This window comes from Aspergillus puulaauensis, chromosome 4, assembly GCF_016861865.1.
Source record: "Aspergillus puulaauensis MK2 DNA, chromosome 4, nearly complete sequence".
Lineage (NCBI taxonomy): Eukaryota > Fungi > Ascomycota > Eurotiomycetes > Eurotiales > Aspergillaceae > Aspergillus > Aspergillus puulaauensis.
The window spans coordinates 1,146,335-1,164,435 of record NC_054860.1 but is presented as its reverse complement, the minus strand read 5'-3'; the positions used below and the strand labels follow the sequence as shown (position 1 = coordinate 1,164,435).

The 18,101-nt window shown below is 52.5% G+C and overlaps 7 protein-coding genes across 7 annotated transcripts; 4 read left to right on the top strand and 3 right to left on the bottom strand.

The window, feature by feature from the left end:
* Positions 1–288: 288 nt before the first annotated feature.
* ACO2 (aconitate hydratase ACO2) lies at positions 289–2,714 on the top strand (the record flags this gene model as incomplete). Its single annotated transcript, XM_041703555.1, has 2 exons — positions 289–330; positions 381–2,714. 2 exons carry the CDS (start codon positions 289–291, stop codon positions 2,712–2,714), a joined length of 2,376 nt encoding a protein of 791 aa, XP_041556229.1.
* A 1,093-nt stretch (positions 2,715–3,807) lies between these two features.
* CYB2 (L-lactate dehydrogenase (cytochrome)) lies at positions 3,808–5,434 on the top strand (the record flags this gene model as incomplete). Its single annotated transcript, XM_041703554.1, has 3 exons — positions 3,808–3,916; positions 3,973–4,286; positions 4,355–5,434. 3 exons carry the CDS (start codon positions 3,808–3,810, stop codon positions 5,432–5,434), a joined length of 1,503 nt encoding a protein of 500 aa, XP_041556228.1.
* A 1,199-nt stretch (positions 5,435–6,633) lies between these two features.
* On the top strand, positions 6,634–7,815 carry APUU_40477A (uncharacterized protein; the record flags this gene model as incomplete). Its single annotated transcript, XM_041703553.1, has 3 exons — positions 6,634–6,757; positions 6,813–6,861; positions 6,921–7,815. 3 exons carry the CDS (start codon positions 6,634–6,636, stop codon positions 7,813–7,815), a joined length of 1,068 nt encoding a protein of 355 aa, XP_041556227.1.
* Positions 7,816–8,197: 382 nt separating this feature from the next.
* APUU_40476A (putative C6 finger domain protein) lies at positions 8,198–10,676 on the top strand (the record flags this gene model as incomplete). Its single annotated transcript, XM_041703552.1, has 6 exons — positions 8,198–8,365; positions 8,419–8,531; positions 8,597–9,451; positions 9,501–9,587; positions 9,636–10,406; positions 10,499–10,676. The coding sequence occupies 6 exons, from the start codon at positions 8,198–8,200 to the stop codon at positions 10,674–10,676; spliced, it is 2,172 nt and encodes a 723-aa protein (XP_041556226.1).
* A 221-nt stretch (positions 10,677–10,897) lies between these two features.
* Positions 10,898–13,021, bottom strand: APUU_40475S (uncharacterized protein; the record flags this gene model as incomplete). Its single annotated transcript, XM_041703550.1, has 6 exons — positions 10,898–11,693; positions 11,766–11,808; positions 11,857–11,984; positions 12,033–12,423; positions 12,491–12,789; positions 12,852–13,021. 6 exons carry the CDS (start codon positions 13,019–13,021, stop codon positions 10,898–10,900), a joined length of 1,827 nt encoding a protein of 608 aa, XP_041556225.1.
* A 447-nt stretch (positions 13,022–13,468) lies between these two features.
* Positions 13,469–16,083, bottom strand: APUU_40474S (beta-glucosidase H; the record flags this gene model as incomplete). The annotated part of the gene is made up of 3 exons (XM_041703549.1): positions 13,469–13,871; positions 13,924–15,940; positions 16,011–16,083. 3 exons carry the CDS (start codon positions 16,081–16,083, stop codon positions 13,469–13,471), a joined length of 2,493 nt encoding a protein of 830 aa, XP_041556224.1.
* Positions 16,084–17,021: 938 nt separating this feature from the next.
* APUU_40473S (uncharacterized protein) lies at positions 17,022–17,992 on the bottom strand (the record flags this gene model as incomplete). Its single annotated transcript, XM_041703548.1, has 2 exons — positions 17,022–17,711; positions 17,774–17,992. 2 exons carry the CDS (start codon positions 17,990–17,992, stop codon positions 17,022–17,024), a joined length of 909 nt encoding a protein of 302 aa, XP_041556223.1.
* Positions 17,993–18,101: the final 109 nt, after the last annotated feature.

Here is an 18,101-nt window from a genome sequence, read left to right as displayed (position 1 = left end):
AGAGTCAACCCCGCGTGCTGCGCTTCCGAGTCGGGGCGGATAAAGGCAAAAGATCGGATGTGTACCGATAAGATCGGAAGACGCACGTGATTCAGACTTTTGTGCCTGAGGTGGCGAAATCCCCAGCGAGGCCTAGCCTCACAATTTCACAAACCGCCGTAATCGGAGTCCCGGCCAATCACAGCACACCCAATTCAATACTGCCGAAATTATCTTCGTCCCCCGACTTTTGGCTTCTCTCCGCCATTCAATCTTCAATTCAGCCTCTTCGTCTGATTCAAGTGAAATATGTTGAGGCAGATTGTCTGGCAACGGGGGGTCTCACGCAGGGTATGTTTTTTGAGCAACTGATCGCGCACACCGACACTGACTCTTTCTAGCTGACCCCATGCCTCCGCCGTGGCCTTGCCACAGTTACTGACTCAACACCCGCCTCCTCACGCATGCCCCCCTACTCGAAGACCGTACGAAACCTCGAGGAGGTCCGAAAGGTGCTAGGATCATCGCGCGCTCTTACTCTGGCCGAGAAGATTCTATACTCCCACCTTGCAAACCCGGAGGAGTCATTGTTAACGGGTACCGAGAATGGACGCGACATTCGCGGCAAGGCGGATCTCAAGTTGAAGCCCGACCGCGTTGCCATGCAGGATGCCTCCGCGCAGATGGCTCTGCTTCAATTCATGTCCTGTGGCCTGCCATCAACCGCTGTACCTGCCAGTATCCATTGTGACCACATGATTGTCGGTGAACGTGGTGCTGATACCGATCTGCCGGCGTCAATTCAAGGAAACAAGGAGGTGTTTGATTTCCTGGAGAGTGCCTCGAAGCGATATGGTATTGAGTTCTGGCCTCCTGGCGCGGGTATTATTCACCAGAGCGTTCTGGAGAACTATTCTGCTCCTGGCCTGATGATGCTCGGTACGGATAGTCATACCCCCAACGCCGGTGGCCTGGGCGCCATTGCGATTGGTGTCGGTGGTGCCGATGCCGTCGACGCACTCGTTGATGCTCCCTGGGAACTGAAGGCTCCGCGAGTTTTAGGTGTGAGACTAGAGGGAAAGCTGCAAGGCTGGGCCGCACCCAAGGACATCATTCTTCATCTCGCTGGAAAATTGACCGTCCGCGGTGGCACAGGTTTTGTCATTGAGTACCACGGACCTGGAGTTGAAACGCTCAGCTGCACTGGTATGGCTACTATTTGTAACATGGGTGCGGAAGTTGGCGCTACAACGTCGCTTTTCCCCTTTTCTCCCAGCATGGTGCCGTACCTGAAGGCAACCCACCGCGCGGATGTCGCCGAGGCGGCGGCCAAGATCGCCGCTGGAGGGCCACAAAGCTTGCTCCGAGCGGACACCAACGCAGAATACGACCAGCTCATCACTATCGACTTGTCAACCCTAGAACCACACATCAACGGCCCCTTCACACCCGACCTCTCCGTTCCTCTGTCGCGCTTTGCGGAGACTGTCCGTGAGAAGAAATGGCCCGAAACTTTCAACGCTGGTCTCATCGGCAGCTGCACAAACAGCTCCTACGAAGACATGACCCGCGCCGAACACCTCGTAAAGCAGGCCAAGGCCGCTGGCCTCACTCCCAAAGCAGATCTCTTCATCACCCCCGGTAGTGAACAAATCCGCGCCACCCTCGACCGTGACCAGACTCTCTCTACCTTCGAATCTGCCGGTGGCACTGTTCTCGCCAACGCCTGTGGCCCCTGCATCGGCCAATGGAAGCGTACCGATGAGGTCCCAAAGGGCGAGGATAACGCAATCTTCACGTCCTACAACCGTAACTTCCCCGGCCGCAACGACGGCAACCGCCGCACAATGAACTTCCTTGCCTCACCTGAGCTCGTCACAGCCCTCACTTACGCCGGCTCCACAACATTCAACCCCCTCACCGACACTATTCCCACACCTTCAGGCTCCGAATTCCGCTTCGAGCCCCCAAGCGGCTATGACCTACCCAGCGCCGGCTTCGAATCCGGTAACCCCTCCTTCCAACCTTCCGCTGCCGTCCCAGACCCCAGCGTCGAAGTCAAGGTTTCCCCAACCTCCACCCGTCTCGCCGTCCTGGAACCCTTCGCTCCCTTCCCCAACTCCGACCTCCAAAACCTCAGTGTCCTCTACAAAGTCCGCGGCCAGTGCACAACAGACACCATCTCCGCCGCTGGGCCGTGGCTCAAGTATAAGGGTCACCTCCCCAACATCTCAGAAAACACGCTCATTGGTGCCGTCAACGCCGCCACCGGCGAGACAAACGTTGCCTACGACGAGGCCGGCAAGCAGCACACCATCCCCGAGCTTGCGGCTCAATGGAAGGCCCAGGGTCGCGAGTGGGTCGTTGTCGCTGAAGATAACTACGGCGAGGGATCTGCCCGTGAGCACGCTGCTCTCCAGCCCCGGTACCTCGGTGGCCGTGTTATCCTGGCCAAGTCCTTTGCTCGTATCCACGAGACAAACCTGAAGAAGCAGGGTGTTGTCCCGTTGACATTCGCTGACAAGGCGGATTACGACAAGATTGATGCCTGCGACGTTGTTGCTACGGATGGTCTGTATGAGACGTTGAAGAATGCTGGTAAGGGCGAAATCAAGGTTAGGGTTACGAAGAAGAGTGGTGAGGAAGTTGTTATCCCTGTGAAGCACACGCTGAGTGCGGATCAGTCTGCGTTTATTCTTGCGGGGAGTGCGCTGAATGTGCTTTCGAAGAAATAAATAAGTAGGGTTGTTTGTTTGCTCGATTGCCTCTCAGCGTTTCTTGGTTGCATCTTATACTATATTATATTCGGATAGTCTCTCTGTTAGTCTTAAAATTTCGTCTTAAATTCAGACTTTACTCGTCTTTCCATTCAACCCATTATATGAGGGCATTGTGGTCTTGGGAAGTGCTCTGTAGCCCAAGCTGTGCTTCCAAACTGCGGTGGCGGCGGGATAATCCTGCCCACCATATTCAACATATTCCGCTTGGGAATCCTTTAAGGCGTAGACAACTGGAAGGCACTTTTGCCCTTTCAACATCGGAATAACATGCTCGTCAATACCAGGAACAATATCCACAATACGGGTTGGTTCCGCCAATGGCATCCATCCCTCTTATCTGCGTGGCCGTCTGTACCCGCACCAAAGAGCATCGATACTCCGAATCACTCCTCCAGTTACCAGTCGCAGAGTTCAATGGTAACCTCTGTAATCACTTTTTGGTGTACACGGTTCGGAGGCACTATCCATCTGCAGCCATTGAAAGAATCATGCTGGACGAGGACAGACGAACGACGTCGAGGCGAGATGTATCTTGTAGCGGCTAGAATTGCGAGACGAGGGGTTCACGTGCCCAAATGTTGACATTGTTGCATCAATGGTGCCATATTCTCTTGTGCATCCATCTCGCACGAGAGTAAATGATAATATACTCGATTCCCCCGGAAATTCCCCCATAAATAAACCAAACATCCGGTCGAAAATGCCGTTGCGCGCCTTCTCGGCCGATTCGAACCCGACCGAGGCGGAGATTGTGGTTCTCCGTTTTTCCGTGGTGGTTCCCCGCCCCGCGGCCCTATTGCATTGCGTCAATTTTCCCCGGAGAACTGGCGGTGGCCATTAACTAAGCCTATTCTCTGGGGTTCCTATTCGCTGTGCTTTATCCCGAGGCCCCTGCTCGCAGTCAAGCGCTGCGTCGGTCGAGAGCTTTCGCCATCGCGGGTATTCCTTCGCATTTATCCTTTCGTCTCTTCGCTCGTTGTGCCCCATCTTTCCTTCTTTTCGTCTCTCCCCCCCTCTCCAACTCCTCTACCCAGATCACCGACTCAATATGACGGATAAGAAGTTAACGGGTGCTGCTGTCGCCGAGCACAACTCCAAGGATTCTTGCTGGGTTATTGTTCATGGAAAGGCATACGACGTGACCGAGTTCTTGCCAGGTACTATGCGATCTCGATTTAATTGACTGGATATGGGCATCGTACTGACGACTTAGAACATCCTGGTGGCCAGAAAATTATTCTCAAGTACGCCGGTAAAGATGCGACCGAGGAATTCGAACCCATTCACCCGCCAGACACTCTCGACAAGTACCTCGACTCCTCGAAACACCTCGGAGAAGTCGACATGGCGACTGTCGAGCAGGAAGAGAAGGCCCATGACCCCGAGGAAGCCGCCCGTGAGGAGCGGATCCAGCGCATGCCGTCTCTGCAGGCATGCTACAACCTGCTGGACTTTGAGACGGTCGCGCGAAGCGTCATGAAGAAGACCGCATGGGCTTATTACTCCAGCGGTGCGGATGATGAAATTGTACGTACAGCAGCCGTGTCTAGTTCCTTGGGATTGATCAAAAGGCTAATCTTATTTGCTTCCAAAAGACTATGCGCGAGAACCACTCCGCCTTCCACAAGATCTGGTTCCGACCACGGATTTTGGTCGATGTCGAGAACGTCGATTTCTCCACGAAGATGCTTGGGACGAAGACCTCGATTCCTTTCTATGTCACTGCGACCGCCCTGGGCAAACTGGGTAACCCGGAGGGTGAGGTTGTTCTCACTCGCGCAGCACACGATCATGATGTCATTCAGATGATCCCGACCTTGGCATCTTGCTCCTTCGATGAGATTATTGATGCTCGGCGGGGCGAGCAGGTGCAGTGGTTGCAATTATACGTGAACAAGGATCGCTCGATCACCAAGCGGATTATCGAGCACGCCGAGGCCCGCGGATGCAAGGGTCTCTTCATCACTGTCGACGCCCCTCAACTCGGCCGCCGAGAGAAGGATATGCGATCAAAATTCTCCGACGTTGGCTCTAATGTGCAGTCATCAGGAGGAGACTCAGTGGACCGCTCCCAAGGCGCAGCGCGCGCGATCTCGTCCTTCATCGACCCATCGCTCTCATGGAAGGACATTCCCTGGTTCCAGTCCGTGACCAAAATGCCCATTGTTCTCAAGGGTGTACAGTGCGTAGAAGATGTGCTCCGTGCTGTCGAGGCGGGCGTGCAAGGTGTCGTTCTGTCCAACCATGGTGGACGCCAGCTTGATACTGCACCATCGGGTGTCGAAGTTCTGGCCCAGGTCATGCCAATCCTGCGGGAACGCGGATGGGAGGACAAGATTGAAATCTTCATCGACGGCGGTATCCGTCGTGCGACGGATATCCTGAAGGCGATATGCCTTGGTGCCAAGGGTGTTGGTATTGGGCGGCCTTTCTTGTATGCCATGTCGGCATACGGCCAGCCTGGTGTGGACCGAGCTATGCAGCTCCTGAAGGATGAACTTGAAATGAACATGCGTTTGATAGGTGCTCAGACAGTCGAGGACCTAAACCCCAGCATGGTTGATGTGCGTGGTTTGGTGGGTGGGCACAGTGCAACTGTGCCGTCGGACACGCTGAGTCTGGGGGCGTACGACCCTCTCCAGGCACCTCGGTTCAGCGAGAAAGCCAAGCTATAGTGTGCGTGTATTTAAGTGGCCGACTGGAGATATGTCGGTTAGATTTTTGTATATAATACCCCGGTTAGAATAAACTGTGCATTTCCAATATTTGTGTTTGGTACATTTGGACAAAGTAGAGATGACATCCCCGCTTGGCTTCTGACAGACTGACACAAAGAAATGCCCTGTCAAAATACAGGCCGTACGTACTTCTGGACAGCTGCCAGACCCAGAGCACCGGTGCAAGCGTGGATCCTGCAGGATCCCTGCGGAATTCCCGCAACTGCCAGTGCCATTCAGTGAATCAGTAGCGGCAATTCTGAAACCCGAGCGGGGGATTTTCAACGGTCAACAATGCACGACGCCGGTTCGGCCCTTGCCCAAGAAGGCTCGCCGCTTCATCCCTCCAAAGAAACTTTGTCTAATTCAGACTATGTCAGGCGGCCGCGAATTGGAAACCCATGTCTGCTTCCCTTGAATCCATCGTCTGTGCTTCTGTCCTTGCTGGCTTGGTCCACTTGTATCACGACCCGCGCATGTGGGCTCTCAGAGAGTCAACAGTCAACACCCAACACCCAAATGATCTTGCGAGTTTCCCATCCACTTCTCTCGTTTTTATTAACCACTGCCGCTTAAAATTATCCTTGACGGTCACAGATGCCGGTTCGCGAATCCGGCTGTTAACGGGGCCACCCGCCAAAGGGTCTAGCTTGTTCGCAGCCAATTCTGGCCCGGGCGACGACGGCTTAGGTGCACATCGCACCACTTGCACCCCAGTTACTCGCCCCATCCTTACCCACAATTGAAGCCGGTTTCCTGGCAGCCGGGTGCTAGTGGTAGTCGGATGGCTGACTCGATGTCCAACCTAGGCAAGTTGGAGCACCGAGCTGCTGCCAGCCTGCCACTGCCAGCCATATTATTTCCTCCTCCGGCCGTTCATTTCCCACACCGTTCGTTCCTCGTCCCGTGTCTCCACACACACACACTTTCTGACAGTGACACGCTGACGCTTGGAGCTGTTGACTGTTGAGGGTTCAATGCGCAGTCTAGTTTGTCTTGCTCAAATTTATAGACCGCCCCATCCGGATCTTCCGCGCATATGAAGGTCCGAGTTCTCTCCGAAATATACGACCTTCCCCAAGCTGGGCTTATTGATTTCCAAGGCCCCATTGATAAACTTGGTTTTGAATTCTCTTCTCACCTCTAACTGACGCAACATGGTAGTCCGCAGTAATGAGAGAACCTCTATGGTGGGAGGAGGGTTTTATAACAAGAACTCTAGCCTCCAGGCCCTCGTTGCAGAATCGTGTGGTGGATTAGTGGATCTTGCAGACGTTCAAGGTTGGAAATCCTATGCCCTTGGTGTACAGATGGATAGCAAACTTACATATGCTAGGTAAATCGGTGACACTTGCCGACTATGGGTGTTCAGAGGGGTCAAACTCGTAAGCCACCAAAGTTGAACACCAAAGTTGAACACCTCGAAACGTTACTGACCTAACAGGTCCCGTATGATTCAGAAAGCCCTTGACGCATGTCCGGAAGACTGCGCTATCACTATAGTGTTCAATGACACTCCAGCCAACGACTATAACAGCTTATCATCCACAATAGACCGCGCCTTACGAAACCCGGAAAGCAAGAGCACCAGAAAGGTCTTTTCGCTGATGGCACCCCAAAGCTACTATGAACAAGTCGTGCCCAACGAGTTCGTTGACATTGGTTTCTCCACCGCGTCTCTACATTGGATTAGTCGTCTTCAGCCGGCAAGCGGTAACCTGCTACCAATTGACGCGGATGTATCAGCAGAAGTCCTGGCAGATGTCCTCCGCTTCCTTCGTCCACGCTATAACGAGGTACGGGTGGGTGGCCATTTACTTCTCAGCTTCCCGGTAGACGGAGAGCTCAGCCTTAAGTGCGCGTATCCGTCTATATTCCGATGCCTAAAAGACCTGGCCGAGGACGGAATCATTTCCCAGGAAGCGGCGTCGAAATTCCGTCTGCCTTTCCATTTCAGAACCCCAGAGGAAATCAAACAAGCATTAGTTGCCGTGAAAGAGGAATGGCAGGTAGCCGAGCATTTCAACCGAGACGTGGCACATCCGGCGTTCCTAGAATTCCAGTCTAGCTTTGCGAGCTCATCCTCCGGTAGCCCCGATCCAGCGGCTTTGGACGCGTACAGTAAGGCCATCAGCGGTGGGTTCGTCGCGATCATTGGCAACACTGTAGTCGATACGGCGCGCGTGTTCCAGGACAAGACGAGCACTGTCGCTGGTCACTCTGCGGAGACCATTCGCTCGAAAATGGTGGAAAAACTGCAGCAACGTCTCCGAAAAAGCGATTTTTGGAAGACGCCACTGGGGAACAAGTATGTGTTCCTGAAACTCAGGAAGATCTGAGCGCCATTTGGATAGTGGATGTGTCGTGTGATGCTATGCGACGGGCTGGACCTCCGCGTTTTGGAATAGATACCTCATGCTCGGACAAATATCGAATTTCTATTATTATTTTCCATCAACTCGCACAGAGCAGTAGCTGTATGCAAATGCAAATGCAATAACGCAGGGGGTTGGTTGGCGGTCGGAATCCGGCCCCGCCCGTGACCAAAAAACGACGACGGACGGTCTGCAATTTATCTTGATTCTTCGCCCTCTCTCACCTCGCCATTCAGCATCCTCATCTTCTGCATTGGACGCTTTGACTATTTCAGTTATCTTCCAACCACGCAAGTAAAATGCCTCGATAGAATATCCCGCCCGGCGATCTCCTCGACCATGCACAATGAGCAAGCGCCCGCTCGACGAGTCTCCAGGTCGCGGTGGCTCTCCGCCGCCAGAGCATATCAGTCACAACGGCCTGCTGCCCATCAACGACCTTCTCTCTCCCACGCCCGAGCACCAGGGCTCGTCTGCGGGGTCCAAAAAGCCACGCAACTTTATTGCCACTGTAGTGAGCATACCCCGCTGGAGATATCTTCCAGTGCCAAACTAATCTGAGTATAGGCCTGTGAAACATGTAGACTCAAAAAGACAAGATGTGACGAGTCAAGGCCCAGGTGCGGCCTATGCAAGTCACTTGGTCTAGAATGTGTCTACAATGAGCGCAAGACTTCCAAGTTTGTTGCTTCCTCTCCCTGGTACTTTCTAACTATACGGGGATTTGTTGCTGACATCCCCGAAGGCGTGACCACTCGCTCACTCTGATTATGAGCACCCTCCATCGACTGGAAACCAAACTGGAGAATGTACCAGCCAGCGTGCGCCATGAAATCCAGTCACTGCAAGCCCAGTTGCCTCGGGGGCCTGATGGCCCAGGGGAGATGAATGCTCCCAGCCGCGCCACTCATGCACCTGCGCCTGCACACGCCAAGCAAGCCTCTTTGGGGACGCCGCAAACACTGACTCCATCAGGTGAACCGGAAGTGTTCGAGTTCGATGAGCGCCCAAATGCCGTCAGTGCAAACGGTCTAGTCTCGATCTCGTTCAGCCAGCATGGGGTTGTTTTGTGGCCTGGCGCACAAGAGATTCTACCACAGCGTCTGCTTGAAGCTCACGAGAAACTGGGCAAGAACTATGTAATCGATACTGAGATGAATAGGCCGCCTCTGCCTATGTACAACTACCCTTTCCCGCCGCAAGCTGGGGACGAATGGTTAGAGCTTCTTCCGGTGGCGATGATCAAGGGTCTATCGACTGCGTTCTTCGCTACTTTCAACCCGTTCACGCCTATCATGGATAAACATTTCTATTTTGCGCTTACGCTTGGTGCGGCCCTTGAAAGTGGATTTGGGTATACGATGGAGAGCTGCATCGTCTTGAATATTATGGCCCTGGGTTGTTTGGCCGTTCATGCTCACCAAGAGGGCAACTATCCTTTGCCAGGAACGCGAGGAAACCACTTCGAACCACCGGAGTGGATGGCGGTTGTGCATGAAGAACCACCTGGTTTACGGTTCTTCAATGAGGCCCGGCGACGTATGGGATTTTTGATGTGTGAAAATGACATTCAGAGTTGTCAATTCTATCTGTTGTCATCGTAAGTACGCATGCGTGCGTTCTTTCCAGCCCTGACTAACTCTTTCAAGGGTCTACTACTCCCAAATTCTACGCCCTATGGATTCATGGGCCATGATTCACCGCGCTGCTACCGGTTGTCTTTCAATCTTGACAAAGTGAGCACCTGTTTCTTACCTACTCTAGTCTATACGCTAACAAATCAGCCATGATGTCAATTTCGATGAGTGGGAAGGTGACATGAAGTCGCGTGTCTACTGGAACTGCCTCATGAACGAGACTATTCTCGTGCAAGAACTCCACCTCCCTCCAAGCGGCTTGTCACGATTTGAAGAAGTTGTCCCCATCCCGAAATTCATAGGCTTTGAAACCCTCGGCTTCTTACCCTCGCGATTTTCCTCCTCAGCCGAGGATATCGACGACTCTTTCTTCCAATACCATTTTCTCGCGCAGGTCGCCCACCGCATCATTCTCACCCGCATCCGACATTCTCTATACTTCCACTCGGACTCGGGCAACTTCCCCCAACCCGCCGTCAACGTCGAACTCCACCACCAACTCGGCCAATGGCGTCAAAACCTGCCCCCGGGTCTCAAATTCCCAGACCCAACCACTGTATCAACAACCACCACCCCCCAAACGGCAGCGACCTCCCCAAACCCAATATCTCCGCACCCGCTCTCCACAACAACAACTACCACAACTACCGCCAACACAAACACTAACACTAACACCCGACCCCTCTCCCCCGCCGTCGCAGTCTCCGAAGCAATGCTTCGCGGCCGTTTCCTGATCGCCAAATTCCACATCGGCCGTCCGTATTTGTATAAGGCGCTCCGCATCCCATCCCTCCTGACAGACGACGAACTCGAGCAGGTCCGCAGCGGTCTACAAAATGCAATGGATTGGCCGATCATTCTAGGCATATTCCGTGACATGAAGAGCTGCATTCCGATTAAATTTGCTTTCTGTTCTCAGTGCGTCCCCTCCCCGTCCCTATCCTACTCCATGTCTCAATACAGTACTCAAGAAGAAGAAAAAGTTCCAAGTAGCTCACGGGTTTATATAGATTCTTCGGTCAAGTCCTTCTCTTCTACTGTATCTCGCACTCGCCTGATGCTCGGGTCCGGAGTACATTGCCTTCTGGCTGGGATCGGTGGAATCAGGAGATGTTAGGGTTCTTAGAGGACTGTGCGATGTATAGCCCCGCTGTTGCGAAGGATCTGGAACTTTTGCGATTACTGTGATTTATCTTTTTGGCTCTTTGTTTGGTGTTTTGGGGAGCTTAGGGTGGTCACGGTGTATTTCATATTGGGTGTGTAGGATTAAAAGGATAGAAGGGGTGGCTACAATTTAGCCATCGCGGCTAATTAGACCGGGCTTCAGTATAAAGTTACGAAAAACGACGTCATAAATGGTATCATATTTTACACATTCGTTCCGGGCATGTTTCCTTTGCTCTCTGGAATCATACAATGCCTTGCATTAACCACTCCAGCAAGATACTTAATTCTTTGATCCCTCCACCTTCCTGGCCCCAGACCTTTAGTCGCTCGATGACTACCCGAACACAGCCAGCCCAACTAACCGGTAGGCTAACGTACTCGGCGGAAGGAACCTCATCGACTTTTGCGCGGAAGGCAGCAATGAGGCATAACGCATGGTTAAAGCGTACTCTACAAGCCCCCCAGCTCCCAGGATGGCGGAACCACGGGACTTCGTTGTGGATGCGATATACGGCAAGAAGTAGGGATTCAGTTGCCTTGGTGCCGTATAGTGCTGCGAGCTCCCTGTCTAGTGGCGTGTGGATGCAGAGATACAGATATGCGCGGCAGAGAAGTTCGCGAACCTCCACGTAGCGTTCGCGGACTAGCTTCACGAGCTCTGGTTCCTTCGGTGGTGGGCGAGATTCGAGCGGCATGTTGAAGCGGAGGGCCGGGGGTAGACATACTACCCATTGATGGAGTTGATCTTCGAGGTGGGAAAGCGTACCTGAAAGGTTTTTTATGCTGGTGATGCCAAGGTTAGGTGAAAGAACGCGGACGGTGTTGCGCACGCGGTTTAGCAACCTCCGCATAGATATCTCTGCAAGATAATAGTAGTATGGAGTTGAGTCCAGGGCAGGGCCCGAAGGGCTGTGAGCACTGTCATCTGGACTACCTCCATATGGAGAATGATACACAGGGAAACTAGGTAGCGCAAAAGGGAAGTCGGAAAGTGAGAGATCGGAAGGAGGTAGTTCGCATAGCTCATATCGGACCTCACTAAGGAATGGGTTAGTGGCCTGCAGATTTGTATTTGGGATATGCCTTGTGCCATTGCAACAAACGACGCACCACTCGGACTTCAAACATGTCCAATATAAACGCTGCTCTAAGCCTACATTACGTTAGCCTATTACTGGAACAGGATGAGTTGTATCCATACTCTCCTCCTGTGCGGATCTTTCACCATTCCCGCTCCGATGCTTCATGTTGTACGTCTGCCATAACATGGACGCCGTGCGAAACATTTTCCACCCTGGGATTGGTTCGATATTGTATTGGTACCAGAAACTAGAGGTTTGTTAGCAAAACAAGCTCGCTATAGAAAGACCAACTCACCCGAATAGGCAAAAACACTGGACTCCCAATAGCGAATTGTCGAGATAGGCAGCTGATATTCGTTTTCTTGCCATGGAAATATACTCAAAAGATTCCCTCATCCGACTATCAGGGACAGCTATCGTCACATACGTCATTGGGGCACCATAGCTAGGTTCTAGGCATTGGACTTCCCTTGTTTCGTCTTCAGGATAAGTGCCCCAAATGGCTGCCAGCGCAAGGACAAGCAGCACTAGGCAAGATGGAGCAGACCAGTCAATACCTGTTTCCAAAACACGCGCTACATATGCCTCCAGTTGCTTCTCGTCTATGATGGGGTTTTTGGACAAGATCTTAGTCATGAAGACGTCACGTAGTTCCATGACCCTCCGCGGCTCGAAACTCGGGATGGCTTTGATGCAAATTTCAGTACCACACTCGCCATAAAGAGTAAATCGGTAGAGTATGGGTAGACCAACCAGTGGTAAAACGATCTTGTTTCTCCTCAAATGCGAGAGGAGGAAAAGTTGAGACCGGTCTCTCTTGGGGAAATATGGGCCAGCTCAGAATCATATCTGATCCGGTTATCGGAGTCTTGAGAGTATCATTGCGCGAAATCAACTCCGTGTCCGGTTCGCCAGGCTCGACGGGAGACTGGAAAAGTTGCTGGGACTGCTGGAAGGGCAGGCTGGATGGACTGGCGGCTCCCAGAGTGTCTTTGAGCAAACGCTCCTGATTCTCGACCGAAGCGAGGATCTTGGAGCCCCATGCCTCAAGACTAAGTAACAAACGGACATTATCAGATCACGCCGGATGGCAAAAGATCAGAAGCAAACTGACATCGACACAGGGTCGCTTTCGGGGTAAATACACGCCACGCCACGTTTTTGACATTTGGCACAAACCGGGCGCGCGGAATCACACCGGGTTTTAGACAGCCGGCAAGACTCGCAGGCCGTCAGGACTCTAGTATGCTTGCGCGGTTTGGAGATACCCGAAGCAGTCTCCATCTGCAATCTGCAATGGCGGGGAGAAGAGATAGCTAGGCAAGGGGAGATCACTGCGGGGAGATCTCACGTCTCACGAAGTACGAAGTGGAGTTATATTAGCCCCTAAGTGGCAGCAACGCTAGTCATGCCATTTAGCCAAAAGAGGGCAGGGGCACGCTGCAGGCTTTGTACCGTCGACAGCAAAAAAGAGCTGAGCTGGAGAAGTCAATGCGGGGTGACAGGGCGACGGCTGTCATCGGCAGGCATGGTTTACCGGTATTCTCTTCGGTACATAGAGGAAGGAGCGATCAATCGCACCTGCCCAGTTAAGCTGCAACGTCCAGGAGCTAATTTTCCTCCAATGACCGTCAACCAATTTTCAGGTACAAACTGATTCTGCCTAGGCATGTTCTAAGTTCTCATATCTGCTTTAGCCAGTTCACGGGATAGGTAGTTACTACTTAGTAACTAAACGCCTCGCCAATATCGTGTCTGGCCGACTTCGAACTGTCCACGCGCAACAATGTCTTCGCTCGATGTCCCAATCAGCACCTCATATACCCCTGCCTCGCTTTTCCACATTTCTTCGATCTCATCCCAGAAACTCGTTGCATATTTATCCAGCTTGATATGCACTGCCTTCTCCTCGCCTGGTTGCAGGAACACCTTTTCGAAACCTTGCAGTTCTTTCTGTGGGCGCGGTGTCGGGCTATTGGGGGCCCCCACGTATAGTTGCAGCACCTGCGCACCGGCTACTTCACTGATGTTCTTGATCCGAACCGTTGCGGTTGGAGGCGTTTCCGGTGTGAATTTATCCGGGGAAACTGAGGCTTCTGGTGATACCTCAAAGGTTGCATAGGACAGTCCGTATCTACACCTCGGTCAGCAATCATCTACACCATTCTCAGGGATGTGGTTCATACCCGAAAGGAAACAAAACTTCACGGCCAGTCTTCTCATAGAATCGGTATCCGACATATACATCCTCTCCGTATAGGACCCTTCCGCCGACGCTGGCGTAATTCAGGTACGCTGGGTTGTGTCTGACATCCCTAGGCCAAGACAGTGAGAGTTTACCTGAAGGATTCACTTCGCCAAATAGAACATCGGCAATCCCGTGTCCTGTTTCGTTACCTCCGTACCACCCATGTACAATGGCATTTGCCTGGTCCACCCACGGCATTGTTACGGGGGTCCCAGATTGGTTGACAATAACTGTTTTGTCCGCAGCCACGTCCAAGACACGCGAGATCATGTCGTCAATGCCAGGAGGAAGGTCCATATGTGTTCTATCAAACCCCTCAGACTCGAAATCCGCGTTCAGTCCGGTGCAAAGAATTGTGTAGTCAGCCTCTCCTGCTGCCTTCACAGCTCGATTTATCATCTCTCCAGCATCCATGCGCAGGGAGGCCCCCAGATTCGCAGCACCGCCGCCGAAATTCACCATCCCAGTTGTTTTCAGGGTGGCCGTATTGGCACTTCCATACTCTATTCGAATCTTGTATGTTTGACCAGTAACTAGGGACTTTGAACCAGTCTCCTCGATTGTGCCCTTGCCGAAGAAGGCAGTGCCCTTGGTCTGCTTAGTGGTGTTGTCGATGATCAGCTCGTCATCGATATACAGATTTGCCGTTCCAAACACGGTCAACCCAAAGTCCCATACACCAGATGCGTCACAGTTGAAGTCACCAATCAACGTTGACCAGAAAAGCTCCCTGTTCAGCCCTGGAAGTTTGTAGTCCATGAACTGAAAAGCAGTAGTAGGAACGGGCTCCGTTCCGAGGCATTTGCGGGCTGGGTTGGACACCGGCTCGTTGTAAAAGTGGATAACGGCGTTGCTCAATAGACGGTCAATCACCGGGAGCATTTTGTGGGCATGCGCACCCGTTTCATATATAATCTCGGCGCCGGGGAGTGCCTCTTGTACTGCTTCATACAAGCTCGAGGGGTGGTATGGTTTCAAGGCCGCGCTACCACCACCAGATATTGCCGGTGTCTTGATATGAGACCCGATGAGCGCAATTTTCTTCACTGTCTTTGGGAGCGGGAGAATGTTTCCCTCGTTCTTCAACAGAACCGTGCTATTCGAGCAGAGCGTACGCATAAGTGCGCGGTCTTCTGGGTAGTCGCGACCTTTCTCAACCTCCGAGACCTTGGTCCGGCTTGCACGTTGGACAAACTCCAATACCTTGCGGGCTCGCGCATCTAAAGTGGAAGACTTGATAAGGCGTGCCTGTATCGCAGACTCGATATACTTCCCCCTATACCTCGATACTCCAGGCATCTCCAGGTCCAGTCCCGCATTTGTCGAGTCAATCGTTGTATAAGTCCCGTACCAATCGCTCATGACCAACGGGTCCCATTCCCACTCTTTGCGGATCAGGTCATACATCTTCTTGTCCTCCACCACATGCTTCCCATTGATCTTGTTATACGAGGTCATAAGCGCACCTGGACTAGCATCGCGCGCGACAATCTGGAATGGACGCAGGTATATCTCGCGAAGTGCCCGGGGAGTCACAATCACATCGACAGCCCGTCGCTCGTGCTCCTGGTCATTGCCCACGAAGTGCTTCACTGTAGCTATAATGCCCTTGCTCTCACATCCAACGATCATCGAAGCCGCAGCAACACCCGCCAGGTACGGGTCTTCTGAGAAGGACTCGAATCCACGCCCACCCAGCGGTGATCTTTGCATATTTACAGTCGGGCCCAGCCAGCAATGTGCGCCCTTGGCTATACATTCATCCCCGAGCAGCTCCCCAGCACGTCGCAGTAGCTCTCGGTCCCAAACAGCTCCCAAGGCGGTCCCGCAAGGAAGGCAAGCCGCAGGCACACCGGCGAAGAACTTGGTGCCTCGAATCCCATTCGGGCCGTCTGTTACCCGTACCGATGGGACATTGTACTCTGGGATTGGATGTGTGTGCCAGAAATCAATTCCTAGCGGCAGTCAGTATCAGGCGGGGCTCTTCAATAGAGAGAAGAAAAAGAAATCAGAGTGTATTCTGACCAGCAAGCAGCGCGATCTTGTCATGGTCGCTAATGTTCGCCAGAACATGGTCTATATCGAACGTCCGAGTCATGCTAGGCAAAGAAGCAGGTGTAGCTGTTGCAGCGCCAAATTTGTCTCCCTGCGGAAGGAGAAAAAGCACTCCTTAAGTAAAATGACGCGCCCATAGCTGTCTGATTAGCTAGACATTTCCTCTCCAAGCGCGGGGAATCGTTGACCACAGCCCACATCTGGCATCTGGGCTGGACGGTCTCTAGGCGACTTCGGGGATAGACGGCAAACCCGTTCATTGGGTTGGAGAAGCATCTTGCATCCACCGGCGGAGTCTCCCCGACTCAGGTCGCGGCAGTTGAGACGTGGAATTAATAGAATTACATTATTGCACGAACTGCACATGGTTTCGCTTGGGACCAAGTGATTATGGGGAGGCCCCGCGCTCTTCCGCGCCGTCTTCGCTCTCCTTGGTGGCTGAATTCTCCCGCAGTATATCCGATGGGTTTGCCTCGCTCTACAACCACGCATGACTCCAAGGATCGATTAACATAATAATGAAGACGATATAATAATTCCATTTTCACTAGAAATTTTCCGATCGAACGCCGTCTCGGCAATTAGGCTAACTTCAGATTAGTACTTGATCATAAGCAAAGCCCTTAGAAATATATACATTAAATGGTTTTTAGGGTTTATATATATGTAGTTTATTTTCTGCAACCGACGCACTTGAATTCCACTCTCACTGCATTTTGCTTATTGAGTATACATGAGCAATGAAATACGCTGCGACAGGGCCAAAATGTATGAGATGTTGTACAAGGTGGGCTAGATCTGAGTATAAAGGGAACAAGCGGACTTTTATGCATCGAAGAAAGTAATTTATTGCATTGTGTGCCGTTCATTCTTTGCATACCAGCCAAATCGTACGGTAGAGCTATGTTCTTCCAAGCAATGCAAGTCACAGTCGCTCCCATCTAGAAAAAAAGGTATGTACATATATTCATACAGGAAATCTTACAGCTTTGCCTTTCCAGGTGCAAAGTTCGATCCCTGGCCCTCACTGATCCCTTCCACAATCTCATCCACGCTCCTCAGAATCCACTCATTCCCTTCTTCTCCAGCCAGCCACCTAGCACCTTCTTCACCTTCGGCGTCCTCAACCCAAGTCCCGTCTTCCAGCGCCTTCCTGAGTCCAAACACGTGCGAAACAACCTGCGGACCAACACCCGTCTGCGCTCTCAAGCAAGAAATCGCAACGATACTCGTCCCAACCCGCCCGATATTTGCCCCTGTCGTCCTCCCCTGCGGATCAGAAAGCAGAGCTCCGTAGTTCGCATGCAAGATATGCACAGGAAGATCGGGATGAGAGTCTCCCAGCTTCTCATATAATTTGACCTCGAAGGGCCGGTAAATCGAATCCCAGACTGCCTTTCCGCGCGCTGAGATCTCCGAGATATTCTGCGGCGAGGGGGCGCGGGTTGCTGTTGTTGAGAGGCCCGAGGCTACGGAGTCTGGAAGCGACGCCCTAAATGCGTTGAGGCAGTTTATCGTTCGGGGGATGCCGTTGAAGCTGATGCATTTTAGACCGACTTCGCGTATGAGTTCGGCGGTTGCGATGTGGTCGGGGGCGGATTGGGAGGATGTGACGAGCTCGAAGAGGGCGGTTAGGGAGGCGGGGGAGTTCATGGTCATTGTTGCCGCTGTCTATTCCAATTGGTCATATTAGCTCTTGTCTGGTTTAAGGTCTTCGGGGGAAAAAAGAATACCGATAAAGCCAGCCATGAGTGCTGAGAGACATTCTTTGCCTGCGCGGTTTGCTGGATCTTCGCGTAGATGGATTGGATGTTGCGCGGGGCGGGGACGGTGTTGGGTCGGGCGGCGGGGGAGTTGATGAGTGACTTGAGACCGGGTGAGAGTTTAGACATTTTGTAGAATTTAGAGAGTCCGCGCGAGAACAGTATCTGGGGTGATGCTGGCTTGGGCATCGGTCGGGGTATACTGGAGAGGAGAGGTTAAGTAGTCGGCCTCGGCTCTAGAAGTAGACGCCGATAAGAGGCGGATGGAGGGAGTGCCCAGATAGGCATAGTGGCTTCG